Raw genomic sequence first — 23,123 nt, forward strand, 5'->3', positions numbered from 1 at the left:
ATGAGGAAGGATGGATGACAACTCAATTTATTCCCCAACTTTTTAAAAATAAAGTAAAACAGGAAGTGGCGCTGATTTCACAGCCATAACGTCATACATATGAAGTCAATTACTCAAAAGTCTGGAGACTTTTTAAAGCACTTCAGCGGTTCTTGATTACAGCAACTGACAGCCATATGCAATAAACTACAACAATGGCAATTGACACTGATTACATTTTGATCAGTTCCTACAATTCAGAACTCATTTGTTACTGAGCTTGTCAGACAAGCCACAGATACATTCAAGAAATCAAATTAAGCACCCTGATTAAAGGTGCAATCCTTTATAACTAGGACTAAATAATTCTGTTCTAAAGGCTTTGCCAACCAATTACTTCAGTAACTGAATATTCTCTCTCATTAAATCAATTATTTAAATCTCATTTTAACATACAAGTCAGATAACATTTTCAATCAACTTGCTACCAGCAAATCACCATTTTAAAATCCAGAAGGCTTCTTAAGGAAATCTTTTATTTCCAGCTTTCTACCAGATTATCATTCCATATTTTGAAAATTATATTCTTTCTATGGAAAGATAAGCCATCCTTTGAATTCATGGGGAAAACAGCAGCTGTCACATCAGAAGCTAATGACTGCATAGTTTCTAGGTACTAATCTTCTACTGAATTTTCCCTGTTTTCAAATAACTCAGTCATCCCTAGCGGTTCTTCTCAATCAGTGGACGCACTGGGACTAGGGAAATTTGTCAATAACTTACCTGGGATTCAAACTTAAAAATGCATTTGGAGTGTTTAATCAGAATATATATGCTATCACAAATAAGGTAGAAATTCTGCTTCCTTTCTAGCCAAGGAATACCACCTCATGGATTAGTTTAAAATCTAAACTAACAGGCACAGATACAAACAGTTGACTTTTTATTTGGTTAAATATTTCATAATTACATAACCAGTGGTCATTCTTTGAAACTGGAAATTTTCAACCCAACCTAAATGCAAAGTGCTGGCACCCAACTGAACACTGACTTGGATCTCATTTTAAAGTACCTGAAGAAGCACAGTGATTGAATGAATTTTGAGAGTATACTTTATAATCCAAAGTCAGAACTTTTTCAGTTACATTAGTTTACTTTTTCCCCCAATCCATGTGAAAAAGCTGGCCTACAAAGAAAATAAACAAAGTCATATTTTTAAAATATAACTCTTCTGAATTAGTTTTCTTTCTGTTTTCTATGATTGTGTGTCTAAAAATAAATAAAATCATCCAGCCTTTTTTGCAAATTAAATTTAGAAATAACTACCCAAGTCACCAGCACACACAAGCTATGACCACATTTTCTCACAACTTCCCTTCCTCTGAGGTTTTCATTCTGAAGTGGGGAAGAAGGAAGAATACATCACAATTCTAACTCATCTCAGTTCTAACCTATCAATAATTATTGTAATGAATCTGCTACATTCTCGCTCCATTGACTCACCCAAAGACACCTCATCTGATATTTCTCCCTGCCTTCCCTAACTGCTTCAAATATCTATTAAAAAAAACTTTTACCAAACTATGTGTGTCCTGTGTTACGCAAAAGGGAAGGAAAGGAGAAACATCTGTGAAAGGCAGGCAGGCCACGGCTCACTTGGGCATTTCCTTCCGGGAACTTAAGAAACTTGGTCCAGGGAAAGGCTGGGAGGCTGCGAAATCCAGCAGACCACAACCTTCCACTCCCAGGATGGAAGAAGACTAAGAAGGCAAACAACTCTCATCATCCTGGGGAGGAAGGCAGCTGCCCACTCCTTCACGTGGCCTGGAGGAGTACAAATGACCTGCCTATTTAGAGAACTTTCTATAATCAACTGCCAATAGTATTTCATGTTGGCATCGCTGAAGAGAAAACAAAAGAGGTGGAGGGAGGAGGATGGGAGGAGAAGGTGATGGGGAAGGGGGAGAAGGGGGGAGGGGCAGGCGAGGAGTGGGGGGAGGGGCAGCGGAGGGGGAGGGGACAGGGACGAAGAATAATGGAGAGAAACATTCTTCTCTATTTTACTCTTAAATGTGAAGGGTGAAAACACACCAAAAAAGGAGACAAGTGAAGAAAATATGCAAGATATTAAGCATGCATCCTTTCTTTAGAAATCACAAACTTTTACACAAGAGTATTTAAATACTTAAAACATTTTAAACAAATATTATAAAAATATTTTATGTAGAAATGGCAATAATAGAAAAATAACCGAAGTAAATAATTAGCTCTCAAGAACTAAAGAAACCAAGTAAGGTATATGGAAGTTCTTGTCAAAAAATATTAAATGTCTTGGAACTTTTCTCAGACACTTAAAAATTAGATTATTTCTCATTCCTATAAAGAAAAACACATTACAAACTATTATTTGAAAAAATACAAATTTGAAATAAACATTACCTAGAAGAATAGCAATTTTAAAAAATAACTGCCTAGTGCCACAAAGGAGCAAAATCATCAAAATTAACTTATCTAAAGGGAGAAAAAACATTGATTGGTTTAAAAGAGCAGAGTTAAAAATGTGGCAGACTTCCCCAATTTTTTTTCTCTGTAAGATATATAGCCCTAAAACAATGTAGAGAGGTGGAAAAAATTGGAGAAAAAGAATACCCAGGGGAGAATATATACACAACTATTCAGAAACTCTCTAGTTCTTTTTTTGGAAGAGGTATAAATTATTTCAATTTGAACACTCACTGGATCACACGATGAAAGGAAAGAATTATCTTAAGGAAATGTAAATTTATTAGGAGATAGTGAATAAATCTATTTTTTTGAGAGCTAAAGTTTGAGTTGGCAACAAAGCAACAAGAAAATGGTATGAATGCCAATAAAAATCCAAAGTTTGCAATTGACAATCAAACTCATACTAGGAATTACAGATTATTAAAAATTTATATTGGGGCCGGCCCTGTGGCCGAGTGTGGAGCGTGCTCTGCTTCAGCTGGCCAGGGTTCACCAGTTCAGATCCTGGGTGTGGATCTATGCACCACTCAGCAAGCCATGCTGTGGCGGCATCCCACAAAGAGAAACTGGAATGACCTACAACTAGGATATACATCCAGCTATGTACTGGAGCAGGGAGGAAAAAAAAAAAGAGGAAGATTGGCAACAGATGTTAGCTCACAGCCAATCTTCCTCACATACACGCAAAAAATTTATATTGTGTGGCTCACTACAATGAATTACTTAATAAGGAAATAGCAAGTCGGTATCTTTCCCTTACATCAATCCTCCAACTTCCTCTGTTTGGAGAATGATAGGAGTGAAAACACAGTATTTCCTTGGCCAACAACTGAAATGAGGTTGTGTCGGGCTTGTGTCCTGGACTTCTCCACTCTGCGTCTCATGGAAAGTGAAAGCAGTTTTCCAGGTCGTGAATTTTTTAGGGTTTCACTATTTCAAAACACCTTGTAAATTAAGGACTATCTTGAGAGAGTTTCCCACGAGCGGAGGAAACTACCACCTTAGCTCAGGGATGCAGAGCCTGCGGGATTTTATGAGACTAAGAACACATTTTGAGACAGCTTAACACTTCAGCGTGACCACAGAAACATCCTTGTTCGAACCTCCCTTGAACATTAAACAAGTAAATAATAAAAATAATGCTAGGATCCTTATGACCAATTTACTGCCAAAGTGTGCCGTTCAGCCAAAATATCCCCTTCTGATACCCACAGAGTCTTCCAGTTCTAATCATTATAACACCATCTTGGAAATGAGAGAAGTGTTTCTAATTTTAAAATTAACTAAAAGCAGATGCTGTCATCCCATTAAACTCTTCCAGCTGCTACTGAACCACTGGCAACCTGAGTCTATTTAATTTGGAGACCACTAATGGTAAAAAGGAAAATCTGACTGCCAAAATTGCACACCCTAGTTAAACCAGAGAGGCAGAAAATGAAAACAGCTCATGAAAGCAAATGTATTCTAACACAGCTCTCCAACCAATGACGGGCAATTTTTCCTGTGGTTAATAGCTAAAAAAAGGTGGATGCTTATTAAATCCTTAATTCAAATATAGCCAAACAAACAATCCTACCTGTAACACGCCAGGTGATTTTATTCATCGTGGTTTATGCTTCCTAAAAATGAGTCTTTGCTACAATGCTTTAAGATGCAGATGGGTTTAAACGCATTGACAGCATACCTGGGGGCACTGTTAATACTGATTAATTAAAGTGAGATATCAAATTAATATTTAGCAAGGTCATAACGACAGATTGGGTTGACATACAGGCCCCTAAAGCCTGATGAGTTAGCATCACTCCTCAAGAGGCAGTCTGCTTTGGGGTGGGGAGAGAAGTGGGGCATCTTACAGGTGGCACTGAATTGACAGCAGTGTGTAATGTAAAAACGCTTTGTCATTCACATAATGTCTGCGGTAATCAAATGAATTCACTTTCTGGCTTCCTCTAGTCTGTGATGCCAAAGAACACTGTGTTATCAGCACAGATGGAGCATGCATGGTTCTGGAGAAGAGCCTGGTGCAAACTACAAACAAGCCACTGTGAATACCAATGAATCCCTGAGAATCAGACCCTTGCTGTCAAGTGACAGTTTTGGAAGCTCCATAAAAATGAGCGAGTCCCAGTGGTCTTGTCCAACCAAATGTACTGTCAAGACTCTGGACAGGCGATTTGGAAGCCATGCAAATCAGAGAGGCCTGGCTGCTACTTTCCTGTGAGAAGCAAGCACAAGAAGACATTCACCCATGAGCTGCATTCTTTTTTTCTTCCATTTTTTACTAAGTAAAGAGGGAGGGGATAATCTGTGCTGATGTACTCATCTACTTATCTGAGTCAACTGTCTCTGCTCAGGAGAAAACTACTCTATGCAGCAGAAGAAAGGAATGGATTCACAAGTATGCTGTACGTTCCTATGAAACATTAAGTTGTGAAGTCAATAAACAAACAAATAATGCATGGAAAATGATTAGAAAAGAGGCATACCCATCAACATACTCAGAAGTCTCTGGACCTTTGAACTCACCCCCACAACTCTGTACAATCCTTGGTCATTTATACCTATTGGAAGAGACAAAATGTTAGCAAAATCCAAGACTGTCATATTTTAAAAGCTGTCAACACTTGCATTCAGAATCTTTGCTAACTCACATTAGCAGCATTCCTGTTGGCTATAAAAAAGTTTGACAAAACCAAGTATTTACCAACTTGTTTTAGCAGGCTGGTATTCATGAGCTACAGTTGGAAAATAACCTCATAAAAACAATGTTCCGGGGCCGGCCCTGTGGCCAAATGGTTGAGTTCCTGCGCTCCGCTTTGGCGGCCCAGGGTTTCGCCGGTTCGGATCCTGGGCGCAGACGTGGCACCGCTTATCAGGCCACGTTGAGGTGGTGTCCCACATGACCCAACTAGAAGGACCCACAACTAAAATATACAACTATGTACTGGGGGGATTTGGGGAGAAAAAGCAGAAAGAAAGAAAAAAAAGATTGGCAACAGTTGTTAGCTCAGGTGCCAATCTTTAAAAAAAACAACAATGTTCCATGTTGACAAAATGTAATGAGTCAACATTAATGAAATAAGTTACTTAAGTAATACTCATGTGAATCAATGCAATTTGTAAAGATGCATGGTAACTCTCATGTTTATTATGTTTACTTATTCTGGACATTTTTCTCAAAAAGTTTTAGCCTTTTAAAAATAATATGGTGCCGATAAGTACACAGAAAAAAATCATTGTTTGGATGACTCTTGAAGACCATGGAAATGCATTTAAAACTAGGACAGAACTGGTTTTGGTTTTTTGGGTTTTTTTTTAAGAGATGTTACATGCACTGTCCAGTTAGAAGCTCTGAATCTTCAAATGAGTATCACCACATACAACCCATCAAAACGAATCCAGTCCCGGCAGTCTCTTTGTGCAGAGAGCTGGCAACAAAGGATCCCTGTGCACAGCAGACAAGAAGTAAAGGCAAGAATGTTTATGGTCAAACATAATTTAGGACGTTGAACTCATGGCCTTGTTTGGATTCTGATTTGAACAAACCAATTGTAAAAGGACATTTTCGAGGCAATCAGGAAACTTAGAGTCGCATTATGTCAGAAAATGTCTATATTTTTTAAGTTACACACTGAAAGGAGTGAAAGTAACATTATCTTAAATTTGCTTTAAGATCGAGGGAAGGATAGAGGAGGCAATTTCAGCAAAATCCTGGTCATTGTTGAGTCTGAGCAATAAGAACATGGGAGTTCATTGTACCACACTGTCTACTTTTTTTTATGCTTGAAAACTTTCATAATAAAATAATGACTTCCAAAATACGTGACTTCTTCTCTTTATTTTTCAAAAGAATTGCAGCTTTCTGCTTGTGTTTATTTTCTGCACTACCAAGGTTAAAGCTAACAAGAACATGACTGGCTCACAAAGAGGTGATGCCTCTAATCCCCAAAGTTTCCAAAACAACACAACAGCAAAAAGGCCGCCAAATTTGCCCAAGGGATCTTACTTTCTTTTCGCCTCCCTGCACAGGGTGATGAAAAGAATATCAGACAGAGTCTAAAGAACTGGATTCAAGTCACAGCTCAGTCCCTCCTGAGCTCGGAGACCTAGGGCAAGACAGGAAACCTCTCTGAGTCTTGATGCTGCATCTGAGATCAAGGAAGTGCCCTGTTACTGTGGGAGAGAAATGAGATGATACCAACACGTATTCTGTCAAATATAACACACACACACAAGCTCTTATTACTCCTTGCAAAAATGAGTATTTCTTTCCCTTCTACTTCTCTTTTTTGCCTTTTATTTATTTCTCCTTATTCTTTTTTTTAAGCTTCTCAAATGTCCTATTTGTCTTTTATGTGTCACACTATGCTCCCCCAAAATTCGCATGTTGAATTCCTAATACCCAGAATCTCAGAATATGACTATATTTGGAAACAAGGTCTTTAAAAGAGGTAATTCCGTTGAAATGAGGTCATTAGGGTGGGCCCTAATCCAATACAACTGGTCTCCTTATAAGAAGAGATTAGGACACAGATACACACACAGAGGGAAGACAACATGAAAACACAGGGAGAGGATGGCCATCAGCAAGCCAAGGAGAGAGGCCTTGGAAGAAACCAACCCACACACCTTGATCTCAGATTTCCAGCTCTGAGAATTGTGAGAAAACAAACTTCTGTTGTTTAAGTCCCCAGTCTGTGGCACTTTATAATGGCAGCCCTAGCAAACACATATGCCTCTCTCAACGATCTCAATAGAACTCAAAGAACCAGAAGAGCAAAGGCTAGCCCTTCAGTCTACTCATGTCTATTCAGAACGCTAACAAATCAAAGCAGCAGAGAGGCACCTTCCGGAGGGAGAATGCTCACTGACTCCAGCAGAGGAGACAAATACAGGTCAGCCCTGCCAGCAGTTGGAAAAAAGAAAAGGAAATTGTCAAAAAACACAAAAATCAGAGTTTGAGCCTATTACAGGAGAAAAGACTGGGCCTCACTCCTGCCTTCTCCTAGAGGCCAGAAGGCCATGGCCAGAATTTAAAATACCAGAGGGTTTTTTTCAATCCTGATCTATTTAAGAAACCTAAAACAGTTTGACCTCGGAGCCAGAAGCCAAAAGAGCAAGTCATACTCTGCAGTCAAACAAACATCCCTGAACGAGAAGTGCCTGAAATATACGGAGAAATGAAATAAGAACGTTACTTCAGCAATAATCATCACTCTGTGCTGGTAATTACTATCAGATAATTGATCAAGTTCAAGTTCATCAACCGGAGAGAAGGAGAGTTAATTGCTAATGCATAATGAAGGGTGCAAAGGGGAATTAATGCTACTCAACACACTTTTAACTTTTTTAAAAATGAAATTTAAATAAACCTTGCACGGAAGCAGCTTGGAAACAGCATGTAAAACATACACATTCAAGTTGTGTAGGATTTTCGTTTCTTGTTACACTGTCCATAAAAGCTCTGGACTAAGAGAATTGTAACATACTCTATATCTATGGACACATACATGTCATACAAAAGACATGAAACAGATACATGGAAGAATAAAAACCAATAGATATGCCAAGTCCTATGAGTGGGTTTATCATATCCTCTCCAGCTTCTCTTCCAAATTTCCATCTTTCAGCCAAACGGATCACTATTTATTTTCTCTTTTTTTTTTTTTGAGGAAGATTAGCCCTGAGCTAACATCTGCCACCAATTCTCCTTTTTGCTGAGGAAGACTGGCCCTGAGACAACATCCGTGACCATCCATCTTCCTCTACTTTATATATGGGATGCCCACCACAGCATGGCTTGCCAAGCGGTGCCATGTCCACACCCAGGATCCGAACCGGCGAACCGTGGGCCACCAAAGAAGAACATGCAAACTTAACTGCTGTGCCACCGAGCCGACCCTGAGATCACTATTTCTAATTGCCAAGTATGAGAATTCTGAAATTCTCTTTGACTTCGTCTCTGTCACTTTCCAAATTCAATAGGTCAATGTCCACATTTTCTTCAAACTTCAGACTAACCTCTGCTTCTTCAACACAGTCTTGAATTTTATGCACACACATTTCTTAAGCCATCCTTGCAGGGAGACACACAACCATAATCCATTCTGAACATCATCATCGTTTTTTTTCTGTTTGTATTTTTCAAACCACTTTGATCATGTGAGATCTCTTCCATTCCCATTGAAGAGTAAGCCATCAGATCAAGTCCAAATTCCTCAGCTGAACAAGTATGTAAGGCATAAAGACATAAACATTCAAATGGGCCCCACCTCGCCAACCCACATTTACTGCAGAGTATTGGCCTTAATCAGAGCAGATCCCCAACTATTACCCACAAACAACCAAATTCATTCCCACCTCAGGCAGAAGTCTCCTCTGAGAGCAGCATTCCTCCCCTTCTCCTCACAACTTACTCATCTGTCCAATATTTATTCATCAAATATGTGCCAGGCGCTATCCTAGCCGCCCAAGATTCAACAGTGAGCAAAATAAAGTCCCATCCAGACCTTCAAAACTAGATCAAATCTCTCCTTTTCTGATACCACCCCACAGTGATAGTCCCTTTTTCAGAACATGACTCATAATTAGTTCCTTTTGACACTTGATTACATTTTAAAACAAGTCCACAGTCTCGTATTCACAATTCCCAAAATGAAAAATCGGAATATTTGACCTGACATCAGGTTAAGTCTGTATTTTTCCCCATTCAGTATGAATATTCATATTTCACCACGTTAAAAGTAATTTCTACACCAAACCTATCTGGAGGTGTTGTATACTATACAGCATACGTTCCATATTATCTTCTCTAAAGCACAGCCAACCTCAGAATTTTCAGATTAAGAATCACGGACCTGTGTTCTACGTTCTCTCCCCAAATACACAGAGATATTATCTGGAAACATACCGTCAACCTTGGTGTTTGATTTTTTGTCTTTAAAAGCTTTTATGGTGCCTTGCAAAGAATAGTTGGGTACAGAATAGGCATGGCTAGGATGATTCAACTTGAAATTAATTTAGAATTACACATACAGATTTGACTTAGGCCAAAACAGATATTGCAATTAGGAAGTGAAAACTTCAAGTTAAAATATTCAAGTTATTAAAACTTATTCAGAATATCAAGGCTCACTGATAGATATCATTACTACAACACTTTCTAATTTTTGACAAAAATTTGTAAACTGATCAAAGTGTTTATAGGCCCAAAGATTTTTTTTCTTTTAATAAATCAGATTGGTTCTGATAGGCAGTAAAGAAAAGGTAAGTGCTCTCCATTACAGTGATGAGTAGTGGACGACAGCTGTCCCTGGGCAAAGTGGATAAGGTGAAATCAAATGCATCTGACTTCCCACCACCTGTCTCCTCCAATCTCACACAGTGCTGTCATAGAGCACTACCCATATCTTCCTTGAGGAGAGGGTCAAGAAGGGAATCAGTCAAGTTTCATCATCATCTCTGTCCAGCCGTCTCCCTCTCAGAACCCAAAGGATGCTACCTAGAGCCAGAGTCTATTCAGCTCCAGAAAACACCTGCACGGAACTACTGAACACCCATGGGCAACCAGAGGCCCCTGTAGGTGGGCTAGAGAAGCAAAAGAGAAGAGACACTGTGGAACAATAAAATAATTAGATGCAAGAGAAAAATAAAACCTAAAGGGTGGATAAATTCAGTTAAACAATAGAGGTGGAGGCAAAGGCTGGAGTGGCTGCAACTGGCAAGTAAATGTGGTAAGAAGAAAACACAAAGTGGCATTTAGAGTCAAGGAAGCCGGAGAGAAAAGACTGGTAATTCACTCACACCTACATACAGACACAGACACAGACACAGACACACAGACACACAGACACACAGGAAAGGTAAACAGGGAGAAGATGAATACAAAATGAAAGGAAGGAGAAATTGTAAATAAATGAGAAGATAGGCTGGAAATTATATAACATTTTATTTCCTGTTAATTTCATATAAATTATTGCAAACAGTATATTTTAAGCACAAAGACAGAAAAAAGTGAAGACACAGGGTAAAATTAAAAAGAGAATTAAAATTAAAAGAGAGAGCAACTTGAGACCAACCCAGCCATAAAGTCTTTCCTCTCTTTTTTGGCTTCAAGAGTAGATTCTATCCCCAGTAGCTCAGTATTCTTAACACCTTGCATGGTCCTCAGCACAGGGTAAACATTTAACAAATGAACTGAATAAATTAATGAATAAACTGAATACATGATTAATAAGTTGATGAGTAAAGGAATATGGAAAGAAAATAAAGAGAGACAGAAAAAGTTATTTATAACTAGAAAAGATAGCGATAGCATTAAGGAGTAAAGCTCAAAGTGGAACATAAATACTTTTGATGGTAACAGGCAAAAAATTATTTTAAAAAATTCTCCAGGTGTAGGATTCTACATAAATAATCAACTTCCATGGGTCTGTAAATGAACATTCATTCAGCCTTCATCTGGTAACCAGCAGAGTGCCTGATACAATGAGGTAATTGATCAATTTTTGTGGAACAGGTGAACTGCTTCTTTACACTTGTGCGTGCTGACGACAGAGGTGAAAGGTCATTAATGCTCATGTTCACATTCACAAGATTGACATCAAAAGTCTGCAACATGTCATTATTAATGAGGCATGCGCATGCATAAATACAAATATAGATATACATATCCCACCAGCACCGCAAAGACAAAGTCTCCTAAGGGCTATGTAATGAACAAACATACAATTTTATATACATACAAATGTTAACCATAATTGTAAATATTAACTAATCTTGAGAGATTCTCGAAAATAAAAGGAAAAAAGCACTATAGGCAAAATGATTAGGAAAAACTTGTGAGGGAACATCTAGCAACAAGGCTAAGAATGATGTGCTATAAAGATGACTCAAAGAAGAGCAATGACGAGGCTCATGAATATTGTTCCAGGTCATAGGTGAATTAAAAAAATTTGATGTGTTCTTTACCGTACATTTATAACTAATCCTCAATAAGCACTATGCTTATGTGTCTGTGTAAGTATATTAAACACTTTCCAGGTTATCCACTGTGCTGAGTTACACAAAAATAAACAGGTTCATACACAAAGATACTCTTCCAAGATACTGAGCAATTCATAACATTTTAAGGTTCTGTAAAAAAAAAAAAAAGCATGTTTATATTAAATTAGTTTTAAATATAAGCAGACAAAACCAAGAATGATTTGCTGTGTCCCATGAAAGTGACAATAACACTTGACATCATAAATTTAAGATACTATATTTATATAATTACAGAATTCTAAAACTTTAGTAGAAAAAAATGCACTGTTTTTAACACTTACAATGCATTAAGTACTTCAAAAAGCAGGGTAAGAGAATTTCTAAGCACGAGCACAGTTAGAAGATTATAGCTGTACAAAGATAAGCAGCTCAAAATGATACTCAGTAACATTTTAACCTTTCTAGATCTTGGGGCCCTCATTAAAAAAAAAGAGCATATCCTGGAAACACAGATTTGTTAAGGTTGTAAGATATAAATTATTATCGAGATTACTGATATCCTGGAAACTTCTACCTCCAGCCTCTCCCAGTTGTGCGACCTGGCAAGTTACTCAATCTCTGTCTCAGCTTCTTTATTTGGAAAATGAGAGTAATGATGGAACGAGACTGTTGTGAAAATTAAAGGGGATAATGTTCGTAAAGCATTTGCATGAGCCTCACATGCCCAGCACTCATTAAACACTTTAATTGTAGCATAAAATAAAAATTAATATCAAAAAGCCAGGCACAAGACATATAAAAGTCACCCTAACCAAGGGCATGTAGCCTACAGTCCACTTTCATAAAATAAACCACATGTTGGGAAGAGAGTCAAAGTTTATTTAATATGGATGACTCACGGAAAATATAAAATTCCCCTTCACCAGTACATTTGGAATTTCTCCCCAGGATGATAATTATTTGGGCAGCAGACAGAAAAACATGACAGAGAGCTACTATCTGCCAGGAAGTAATCTGCATTTTCCCTTCCTGTGAAGTCTTGCTTTCACTTTCATGTTGGCCCTCACATAGTCTTTTCATATGAATCCATTTCTGTAGTATGATGAATAGCCTCCCCGCCAGCAGACACTTTCAGGAAAGGTCTTATGATTTCACTCACATGGTCTTCCCACACCCAAACCAACCAGAGACTGAGCTCAGAAGTCCAACAGCTTGGCACAATGAGGGCAGCTGTGCCTACCGAGGCTGCCCGTCACATCCACTTCTGCTACTGCTTCCCATCCCAGCACAAGCGAGAAGTACACAAAAAGCACAAGGCAAATATCCAATTTCAGGTCTAAGCCAATATTTCTGGAAGTACTGATAATTTCAAGACTCTTCAGACAAATCTAGGCTTGACTCTAAGTCTCATCATCTCAAATCCAAGTCTCAAATACAAAGGGTATTTGGTTTATTAGCTGCTACCTCTGTATTAGGGTCAGAATGGACTGTACATTGCCAATACGCTGTGAAGATGGCCTCTTGTCTAGTTTCTAGCCAACACAAGAGAAAGAATTTTTGCTTCAGACCAGACAACCAACCGCTTTTTACTATTCCTTGTACCAAGCCAGTGGGCAGGGTGCTTAAATAGGGGCAAGAGGAAAGCTACAGAATAACATAGAATCTCCTCCTTCATTAGTAACACTTGGTGTCCCAAACGCTCCCCAGAGGTCTGAAGCCTAGCTGTCTCAGGATGGAACAAAGGCACTAGCTATGACTCATTCAACCTGCCCTTCCCTCTGTCCTTCCTCAGCGTGAACCTTGGGGAAAGGAGTACCTCACAGCATTCAAGCCCTCTGGCAGAATTCAGCTTCCCTTATTACCACTAAGTTGCTTTGTCAACCAACTCTTCCTCTCACCTTACTTCTACTGCCATAGGAAAATACTGACTTAGGGTCAGGAGACCAGGATCCTAATCTCAGCTCCGCCACTTTCTAGTTGGATGAACTGTGACAGGTTTACTGAACTTGTTCTGAGCCTCAGATTCCTCATATGCATCTGAGTCTAATAAAGAGGACATCTTCTCAACTATCTACTGAGTCTTGTAGAGATTGGGTGAGCTAGAGTACACTAAATATTCAGAAAACATAAAATGCCATTTATTAGGATTTTAAATGTCATCAGATACAGATTCCACACTGACATTATGTCTGCCATGAAGAGACTTCCCAAGGTATTACAGAGATTCTCAGCAAAGGGGGCAAATCTTTCTTGAACTGATGGTGTACAATTTGTCTTCTCTTTATTCCTTGCTTCATCTCTCACATCCTCAGAAGATCAGCCGATAGAGCCTCCTCATGTTCATTGTGGTTAAGAGCACCAGCATCAAAAAACTCAGTCTGGGATGGATTTGAGTTGTACAATGTTGCTTTCCAGCTCTGAGACTCACACAAGTCAAAGCAAGTCTCTTCACTTCACTTACTCAAGTAAAATGGAGAAATACCACTGTCTCATAGGGTTCTTGTAAGAATAACAAGTAAGAAATACTACCTGTACACCTGGCTCTTCTCTAGGTTCTTGCCTTCCCAACCACTAAACCCAATGGTTGTTTCTTGGTCCTCTCCCTATCTGAACTTTCTAGAGCATTTGACACAGTGGACTTCCTCCTCTTTGGAATCTCCCCTCTTGTGGATTCCTTTACACCACACTTTCTTGATTCTCCTCCTACCCCCTTGGCTATCTCCTTCATTAGTTTTCTTCCTCTCATCCCCTACATGCAAAGATCCCCAAAGATTCTGCCCTTTACCTCATTATCTTCTTACCTCATCATCCACTGGAATGACTTTCTAACACTCAAAACTTCACCTCTCTGAAAATGATGCCCAACATCTCCCCTGTTGCCTTCATTCTATTTCTGACAATATCACAGGTACTTTGACTTCAGGATATCCAAAATCAATCTACATTCCTCCTAAACCTACTGCTTCTCTTACATGCTCTGTCCTGGCCAAGGAAGTCTTCATCTACCTTGACTAGAAATCTCAGTCAGATTTTACTTTTCCCTTTCCCTTACCTCCTACATCCAACAGGTCACAGGATTCTGTTTTTCTGCCAAGTCTCTTCCCATCCATCCCCTTCTTTCCATTGCCAATCCTCTAGTTTAAGCCTCTATCATCTCTTATTTGGATTATTTCTAAAATCCAACCAGCCATCCGGCTTCCCATCTCTCCCCCACCCCATACCCTGCTCCCATCAATTCCACTTCCTGCCAAAGATCTGAACACACCCCTGCTCAAATCTGTCAATGTCTCACTACTACCTACAGGACTGAGGCAAATATGCAGCACAGCACCTGGAATCTGCCACACTCTGGCCTCGACTACTCACAGAACATCTTCTCACGTCATACTCACCCACCTACCTCTGCCAGCAACCCCCCAGGGTGAGTGAACACCATCTATTCCAGAATCTCCCTCTGGAGCAAAGAGCAGGTTTCCGTGCAGCCTTGGAAAATAGAGATAGTGTCTCCCTTCAGAGCAAAGGGCAGCCATGCTTGCCAACCATGATAAAAGAGTCAAGTTTCCTAGATTCAGAGTTTTTTCTCCTGTAACACAAGCCCCTGTGTGTTCAAATATCATCTGGCCCTCTTTGCAGTGCCCTTGGGAAATGAGGCTCAGGGAACCAGCACAAAATGCAATACTGTAGCTCCTGAGAGTAATAAACTGTCCCTCATCTCTGATCCAGGAACCTTGTGTCTTCTACTAGCATCCATGAAACTATGTAGGATAACTCGTTCACATGAAAGTAGCATAAAATCCCAGAGCCATCACTGTCTTGAAACTAGACTCAAGTGAATCTTTAAAAATAGAAACCATATCTCCAACCATTTTTCCCTCCAGTATCTTTCCTGCAAGAAACATCCAAAAAATCTTGACTAAATCCCACCAAACATGTGCATGCCCAGGAATAGGTTACATATTAAAGTAAGCTGCAATAGACGGGATAGCTAAATAAAAGTACATTTTATTTTCAAACTCATCACTCATGTAGCTCAAGTTTTAGTTAAAACATTTTACTTATATAAACCAGAAAAGAGACTCAAACTCAAGGCAAAAGTTGGCTGCTGCTTTTTGCAAGACTCCTTTCATCCCTTCTCTACAGAGATCAGAACGTTAGAAAAGTCGTAATGGTGTCTCGCTGCTGCCACCTGCCTCTCCCCCTCAGAGCAGCTTTGGCACCAGGGACTAAATCAATGTTAGGGCAACCCTGGATGATCTCTTTTTGGGGAAAGCCTGAAATAATCTAAAAGCTATGGTCTTCTTTCTGAGCCTTTTCTTTTTCTTCACTGCCCCCTGGCCATTTTACTGCTCAAGTATCCACAAAGCACTCAGGAATATCAGTTGAAAGCCAAACCAGTTAATTTTGCTGCTTGTTACAAGAGCCACAGAAAATTACTAAATGAACTCAGGTGATTTACTTCTCTATGTAAATTACTATTTTTAAAAAACTAAACAAAGTTTCTCAGTGTGCCCAGAAACTTGAATCAACTAATGGGACTACTCAATTATGATTGGCTTCAATTAATAGATTTGTCTCTAAATAAGCAACTCATATTGACTGAGCATTCAATATATGCCAATGTCCCCATTATTCTCTTTTCATTGCTACAACGGGCCTATCGAGATGTTACCATCATCCCATATTAAGCACGATAAAATCAAGACACAAGAGATTAAGTAACTAACTTGCCATGGTTGCAGAGGTGATAAGTGGTGAAACAGATTCCAGTCAAGGCTGACTTCTGAGCTTATGCTCTGCACCACTATGCCGAGTTCCAAAGAGCCTTACAACCAAATGCCGCAGACCTCCTCAAAATTTGAACCAAACACACAAAACCTAGCATGCTGCTCTGTAGCAAGGTAGTTTAACCATTTGTCCCTATTAATTTTACTCAACCATTCATGTGGAAGCTAATAGCTTTGAAAGCTTATTTATTCTTAAAACAAGGAAGATTACAAATTGAGAAAATGAATTATCAGTCCTGACTTGCCTGGATTTAGGATTTCAATTTCGCATTTGCATTTCTGCAGACACCACAAGACTCTTCAGCTCCCTCCCACGTAAGACTGTCCTCTGTATCCACCCACACTCATCTCACACCCATTCTGATTAAAAAAGAGACAGGAGCGAGCGAGAAACTCTAGTTTACTTGCTGTAAATTTCCTGGGGACAGCTGTTCTTTACTTTCTTCATTTTGCACATAATTTGCCCTTGGCAGTTTAAGATTAAAGTGCAATCACGATAAAATATGTTGCAAGTTCACTTTGGGTGTCTTGTTTCCCACAAAGATTAATACTGAAACTATACATTGTCATCTTCTACCAGGCCCATCTTAAGACCCCATATAATTCCAGAAGTGCTCTGGAAGCAGAAAACTCCTCAAGCCAACTTCAGTAAGATTTTCCAAAAACCTAAAACTTTGCTTTTCAAAGGGAAATTCACTTTTACATGTGACAAATCAAAGACTGTCACATCTTAGATGTGGCTTCCTACTTCTATCCCATGAATTCACAGCTTGTTACAATGCTGAATTTGATAACTGACAGCTTGCCTAGACCGACGTTTTAATGCCATACTCTAGAAATTAAAGTGAATATTCAAATTATTCACATATGGAAGATTTTTTAAGAGAAACTTCATAAACAAAAGTGGCATACAAATTTAGTTTTAAATCATGATGACTATTTAAAAAACAGCAACTAAAAGAAGTTTTAAGCAACACAGTCTTACTTTGTTTTTGCATATTTTGCAATGCATGCACCTGAAAAACTAGGTATCATGCATTTCCAGAAAAAGACAATATAATTGGCATGGGAGGTGGTTCCTTTATAGGAAGGGGAGTTACTTACCTAAGGAAATTATGCAATAACCCTCCAAGCTCTGAAATCTTAAGACTCTTTCACACATAACATGATGTACCTTTCTATCTATGTCGAAAATATACCCCATAATTCAGACAGATGTTGACAAATTCATAAAGGAGTGAAAACCAATCCTACTTTTGTTAATTGGAAGTATTAATTCCAACCACAAGTAGAAGAATAAATTCTTCCAATAAATTTACAAATTCTTGGAACACATAATATTGCCAACGTGGCATTTTAGTCAACTCTCTGAATACTCAAGCAAAAAGCAATTACTGATTGAGTGCATACTATGAGTGTAAGGCATTGACTGTACTTAGAAATGAAAAGAGGCAAGCAAAGGATAAATAAGACATTGTCTCCACTCCAAGGAGACAATAAAGTTCTAGAAACACAATAAATATGTGTAATACAAACAATACCAGGCAAATATAACTGCCAAATGAGGAAGATGGACGTTTCACAAATAAAACAATCCAGGGGAAAGAGGAAACAAAGAAATACATTTAATGAATATCTACTCTGTACAAAAATGAGTTTTATCTTCACAAACATGGGTCGGGGTAAGCAGTGTAAATGAACTTCCTAGTTACATTCTTTTAGGAACTACGGGTATGAGAGGTTAAGAATATTTTCAAAACGTCTATCATACTGCACCACTGCGGAGCATAAACCTTGACAACTTCTACTGATCCGCGGAGAGGTAAACCTTTTGTGGAGCAATCCAAGCACCTCTGCCTCCCACACTCCTCTTGTGCCATCCCTCTGGTCTTGTCTAAAGACTCTTAGGGCCCAGATGCATCATGTTCTTTCAAACATCTACACTTCAACCCCCACTCTTTCCTCTGCCCAAATCCTTCCTTCTGACAACCTGCATTGTGCACCTGGACAATTCCTTCTCATCCTTTAGAACTCAGCTTATGCGCTGGCTCCTTAGGGAAGCCCTGAGTTGGTGGTGTTTCAGAGGCCCAAGAGAGCAAAGGAAAAGAATGAGCCCCTCATCTTCGTCCAGAGATGCAGGCGAACAGCAGACCCTATCACGAGAGTCACAGATCATGGTGGCTGCACAGTAACATTTTGTTTTCGGCAGGGCCAAGACAATGGAGGAAAGGTTGAGTAAAACTGATTGAGAATGATGAGGTGTTTTCCCACAAAGAGACACACTACCCCAGGGCCCCAGAAACTAGGTGTCACACAGAGAGAGCAAGTAAGAGGGGCTGGAAGCGAAGCAGTAGGATGAGTGACCAAGAGGTGTCATGAACACTTCTGCATTTACCCTGGGTTCACCTACAAAGTGTCTGAAATTTGAACTGCCCTAGGCTTCTGAAACACTGAAACTCGCCCACTTTGAGCCATTTTGTTATTTCTTCTCTCAACCTCACTTTTTAGGATGGAAGTTCTACCCTACACTTCTACCCTGCTCACTCTCGCAATCCCAAAGCTACATGGATCCATGATTCACAGTCCTGATAAACTCTATTGTCTCAGGAAAGCCCACGTGGCTTCTTCTAGCCTCTAAAAGCAGATGAGAAAATTCCTCTCTCCACTTGACTACTCCTGTTGGAGCTCTCACTGTCTACAGCAGAGGCCCAGCTACAAAGGACTCGGATTTGATAAAGCTGACTGAGCCCAGGAATCTGCATTTTCAAGAAGCACCCTAGTAATCCTGCTATCTGTCATCAAGTCTGCCTGGGACCCAAGTTTCTCAAATATCCTTTGTTTCCCAAACCAAAGTTTGAAGGTGAAATTCCTTGCAGAACTCTAATCTTCTATGTACAACCAACTGCTGAACACAACCTACTTCTTCATCTGCTAAATCACTCAGATGTATCTGTGCTATCTAAACCCACTGCCAAACCCATCACCCTCCATCAGCCACCTCCTCTACGGAATACTCCAAACAAGGCAGAACTCTGGGGCTCCTTTGCACAAATCATCCCACATACGGCCAATTCTAGTTTTCATACTTGCCTTTCTAAGCCTGCTACTCCCTTCTCCACCACCCCCTAATACTTACCCAGTTCCTTCACATTTAAATGCAAATACCCAAGTACCTGCTTTTAATCTGTTTCTTCATGCTTCCTTTCTGGCCAAGTCTGGCTTGTTTCTGTCACATTCTGTCTCCACATCTTTGCTGAGGATTCTCTAAATGCCAAAATATACTTTCCTATCCTTCAAATCCAAGGAAGCCTATTCCTAAACATACTCCTCGATTAACATCAATACTCAACAATCCATCAACATGCATTCAAATTCTCTTAATCTATGCAAACTTGTAACACTTTTATTTTACTATCTTGTATACTTAAATTGTTTCAAATCTCTATATTTTGTCTACCATTAATGGATCAAGGATTATATGCTACCAACCTTCAATATGAATCCCAAAGGCCTAGGGCAAGGCTACGTATCCCCTGTGATTGCTCAATAAATACCGATGAACTGAGTGGCTTCAGATCAGAACGAGGGTTTAACTGTGATAAGTCGCCTGTTACCGAGAGAAGGAAAAGAACATTGTGCAATTTTCTTCAGAACTTTTCTGTTTGTTTGTTTGCTTGGGTTTAGGTCGGGTTATTTTTAAAGAAAAAGAAAAGCTTTTATGTCATTTTTAAAAGAACAAGGTAGGAAAACGGTACACTATCTGCTTTAACACTGAAAACAGTGATTAAAAATAATTCTTCAATCAGATCTCATTAAATGGCTCTGGCTATTAGGCATGTAGACCCACGAAGTACACACAGTAATGCTAGTCATCAAATATTTCCAGCTCTCTACGTGTTTTCCAGGCTCATGGGAGGGTTGTGCTTCCTAAACTCTTTGGGGTCGAGTGGGGCCATCTGGCTATTTCTGCCCAATTAACTGTGAGCACATGTAACTCACCTCAAGGCCAGAACATTCATTCACTCACTGGTCCAAAGCCCTCCAAGAGCCGTTTCCCTCTGGTAAGGCAACTAGGTACCTTTAACTCGGTTGGCTTGCAAAGGCAACCAGGAACCTTTAAGCCCAGGTATCAGTGATGAGCAGAGCCCCTTCACCAATGCTTAAGAAATAAAATAAGCTTATTGTTTTAGCCACAGAGACTGTGGGTTTCTTGTGACAAGAACATAAACTAGCTTTATCCTGACTGATGGAAAAAAGTGAGGCAATAACACCTGGAGCATAATAAAAGATCAACAGCCATGATAGCTGATTTGAGGGAAATCTTTAAGAGCAATATTCCTTGAAGGAACTTCCAAATCTAGGACAAAAGCCTCAGAGATTCTACAATGTTCCTCATCATTTTTATTAATATGGTCCGACCACTGATTCTTTTAACTCTATTTTTAGTCTATTAACTCCATATAAGCAAAGGCTTCAGTAACGGAAGACCTTAAGGAATAAGAGATTTCAAAAGAAAAACATATTTTTTGTTTTTTATTTTTAAATGGGAAAACCTAACTTAAAATATGTAGACTCCTCCTTCTGTCAAAAACATCCAACAATTTATATATTTATAATAAAAATACACTCAATACACGCAGATTCTAGTATATGTGTTCCATTTAATGTACATAACACCTCATAAAATTACATATACCAATCAGACAGCATTCTGATCTTTATCTGTTCAGGCAAAAGCAGGTATGTATAATACATATCTTTTTGAGAAATAATTTATCAAAATAATAAGCATGCAAGTGATACAATTAAGGCTCTTTGCTTCAGGATCTTGAGATAAACAGAAACATGAATGATGAAGTGAGAGATATAAAAACCACAGTATTTTTTCTAAATTTAGGAAATTTTTGAAGCACTAGGAAATGAACAAATTTGTCAGCTCAAGTTAGTGCAGGTTGAAATGAATGAAAATCTGTCACAGACTGAATTGTCGCTGTAAGAGAGCATGGGAGAAAAGGCTTTCTGTGGCTTGGGTTTTTATTATCAATGGGCAAATCCCCAAATCATAAAAGAGCTCGTATTCATCTGTTATCCAGCACTCTAATTTCACAGGTGGTAGTCCTGGCTTTATAACAAAGACTTTGTTTTCACAGAAAACATGAATGAAATGCTTCATCCCACTAAGTCATCCAAAGTAGAACTGGTATATACAATATAGAAGAGTGAATGAAATATTCGATTTATTCATACTTCACTAGGTCTCTAAACAATGAGAAATTCATCCTCCAGAAAGAGTCTATTTTGCAATATTCAATATTTAGTTTCTCCAAAGTCTGCTGGCATGGCTGCAAAGTGTCAAGTCCCTATTTTTCCTTAGGGACTCTAAAGAAAATGCCTTTGAGCTTTTGGTTGAAGACGAAATTAGCTTTCTTTTTAAATTTAAAATGGAAACCATCCAAATATTTTTATCAACAGAAGAATGGATAAAAAATTGCAGTATACACACATAATGAAATACTACCTGGCAATAAAAAGAAATGAGCTAAGAATATATCCAAGAAGACGAATCTTAAAAGCACGAGGCTAAATAAAGAAGTCAGACTCAAAAAACAACACACTGCATGATTCCATCTATATAAAATGCTAAAGAAAAAAAAAAAAAAACAGAACTAGAGTGATAAAAAGCAGCTCAGCGGTTGCCACGGGCCAAGGAAGGAGTGGGATTGATGGCAAAGGGGCACAAAGGAATTTTGGAAGGAGATAGAAACCTTTTATGATTGTGGTGGTAGTTACACAACTACTACATACATTTGTCAAAATTCAACTTGTACAGTCAAAGTCAGTGAATTTTACTATATGTAAATTACACCTGAATGAAACTGATTTTTTTAAATGGAGGCCAATTTGACAATGGAAGATGGAAATATCTTAATAGTGAATGAATAAAAGTGATTAACACTGGCTGTTCGACACCGCTGATTCTTCTAACAATTCTCATTTCAGCAGTGACTTCATGTTTCAATGCAGGGGAGAAATAAGTAAATAAAAAGGAAAATCCCATCCTGTCATAGTAGGACAAATCTCTGAATCTCTGACATCTAGAATGTGCATTGTGCATTAATGTATCTCATTCTACAACACCTAACCATGCAATAAGTATTTTAAATGACTCAGATTTTACATACCTATAGACTTTCAAGAATAAAATAACTCAGACAATCGTGTTACCTCGTGTTTCAACTGCACTGATGCATTTTCTGAGAATTGTGAATCCCATCTTATCCAACTGTGCACCTAAAAGAAATACAGTTATAAAATATTAAGGGCACAATTAATTACATTTCTCTTCCTCAAAAAGTAGGAAAAAATTATTTAAATCAATCTAATTTTTATTTCACTATTAAAAAAAGAAAGCTAACGGCCATTATGTATTTAAATAATGTAAATGAAAATTTCACACATTTAGAGAGGCACTTACTGAAATATTAGGACATCTATTCCCAAGTTTATAAATAAATTTATAATTTAAAATTTTTTTGAGATTTTAAATTTTTTTAATTGCGCTAACACTGATTTATAACATTACATAAATGTGGGGTGTACATTATATTTCAATTTCTGTGTAGACTACATCATGTTCACCACCCAAAAACTAAAATAACTTTTAAAGTATTAAATATAACTTCTTTTAAACAGTGGAGGAAAAAGTGATACAAATCTTTAGGGGAAGCTATCCAGAAATAGTTAAGATACAATTTTGCCAAAATTTCAACAACAGCTCAGTTTTTTTAAAAATTATATTTAAGAGTAAAGATCTTTAAATTACCTGAAAATTGGAGAATTAACAACAACCTTTTCCTTTTTTAACCTGGG

The 23,123-nt window shown here is 38.5% G+C and overlaps 1 protein-coding gene across 8 annotated transcripts in view; it reads right to left on the reverse strand.

Annotated features, from left to right (window-relative positions):
* ARHGAP10 (Rho GTPase activating protein 10) overlaps window positions 1-23,123 on the reverse strand; it is a 288,119-nt gene that overhangs the window by 110,082 nt on the left and 154,914 nt on the right. For 6 of the 8 annotated variants that reach the window (XM_070611643.1, XM_070611641.1, XM_070611637.1 and 3 more), the window contains 2 exons: window positions 22,479-22,544; window positions 4,971-5,045 (listed from right to left, as the gene is read on the reverse strand). In XM_070611643.1, coding sequence (XP_070467744.1) covers window positions 4,971-5,045; window positions 22,479-22,544 — 141 coding nt within the window. The remainder of the gene's footprint in view (window positions 1-4,970; window positions 5,046-22,478; window positions 22,545-23,123) is intronic. The other 2 variants (XM_070611639.1, XM_070611640.1) reach the window with 1 other exon arrangement.

The sequence above is a fragment of the Equus przewalskii genome, chromosome 2, assembly GCF_037783145.1.
Source record: "Equus przewalskii isolate Varuska chromosome 2, EquPr2, whole genome shotgun sequence".
Lineage (NCBI taxonomy): Eukaryota > Metazoa > Chordata > Mammalia > Perissodactyla > Equidae > Equus > Equus przewalskii.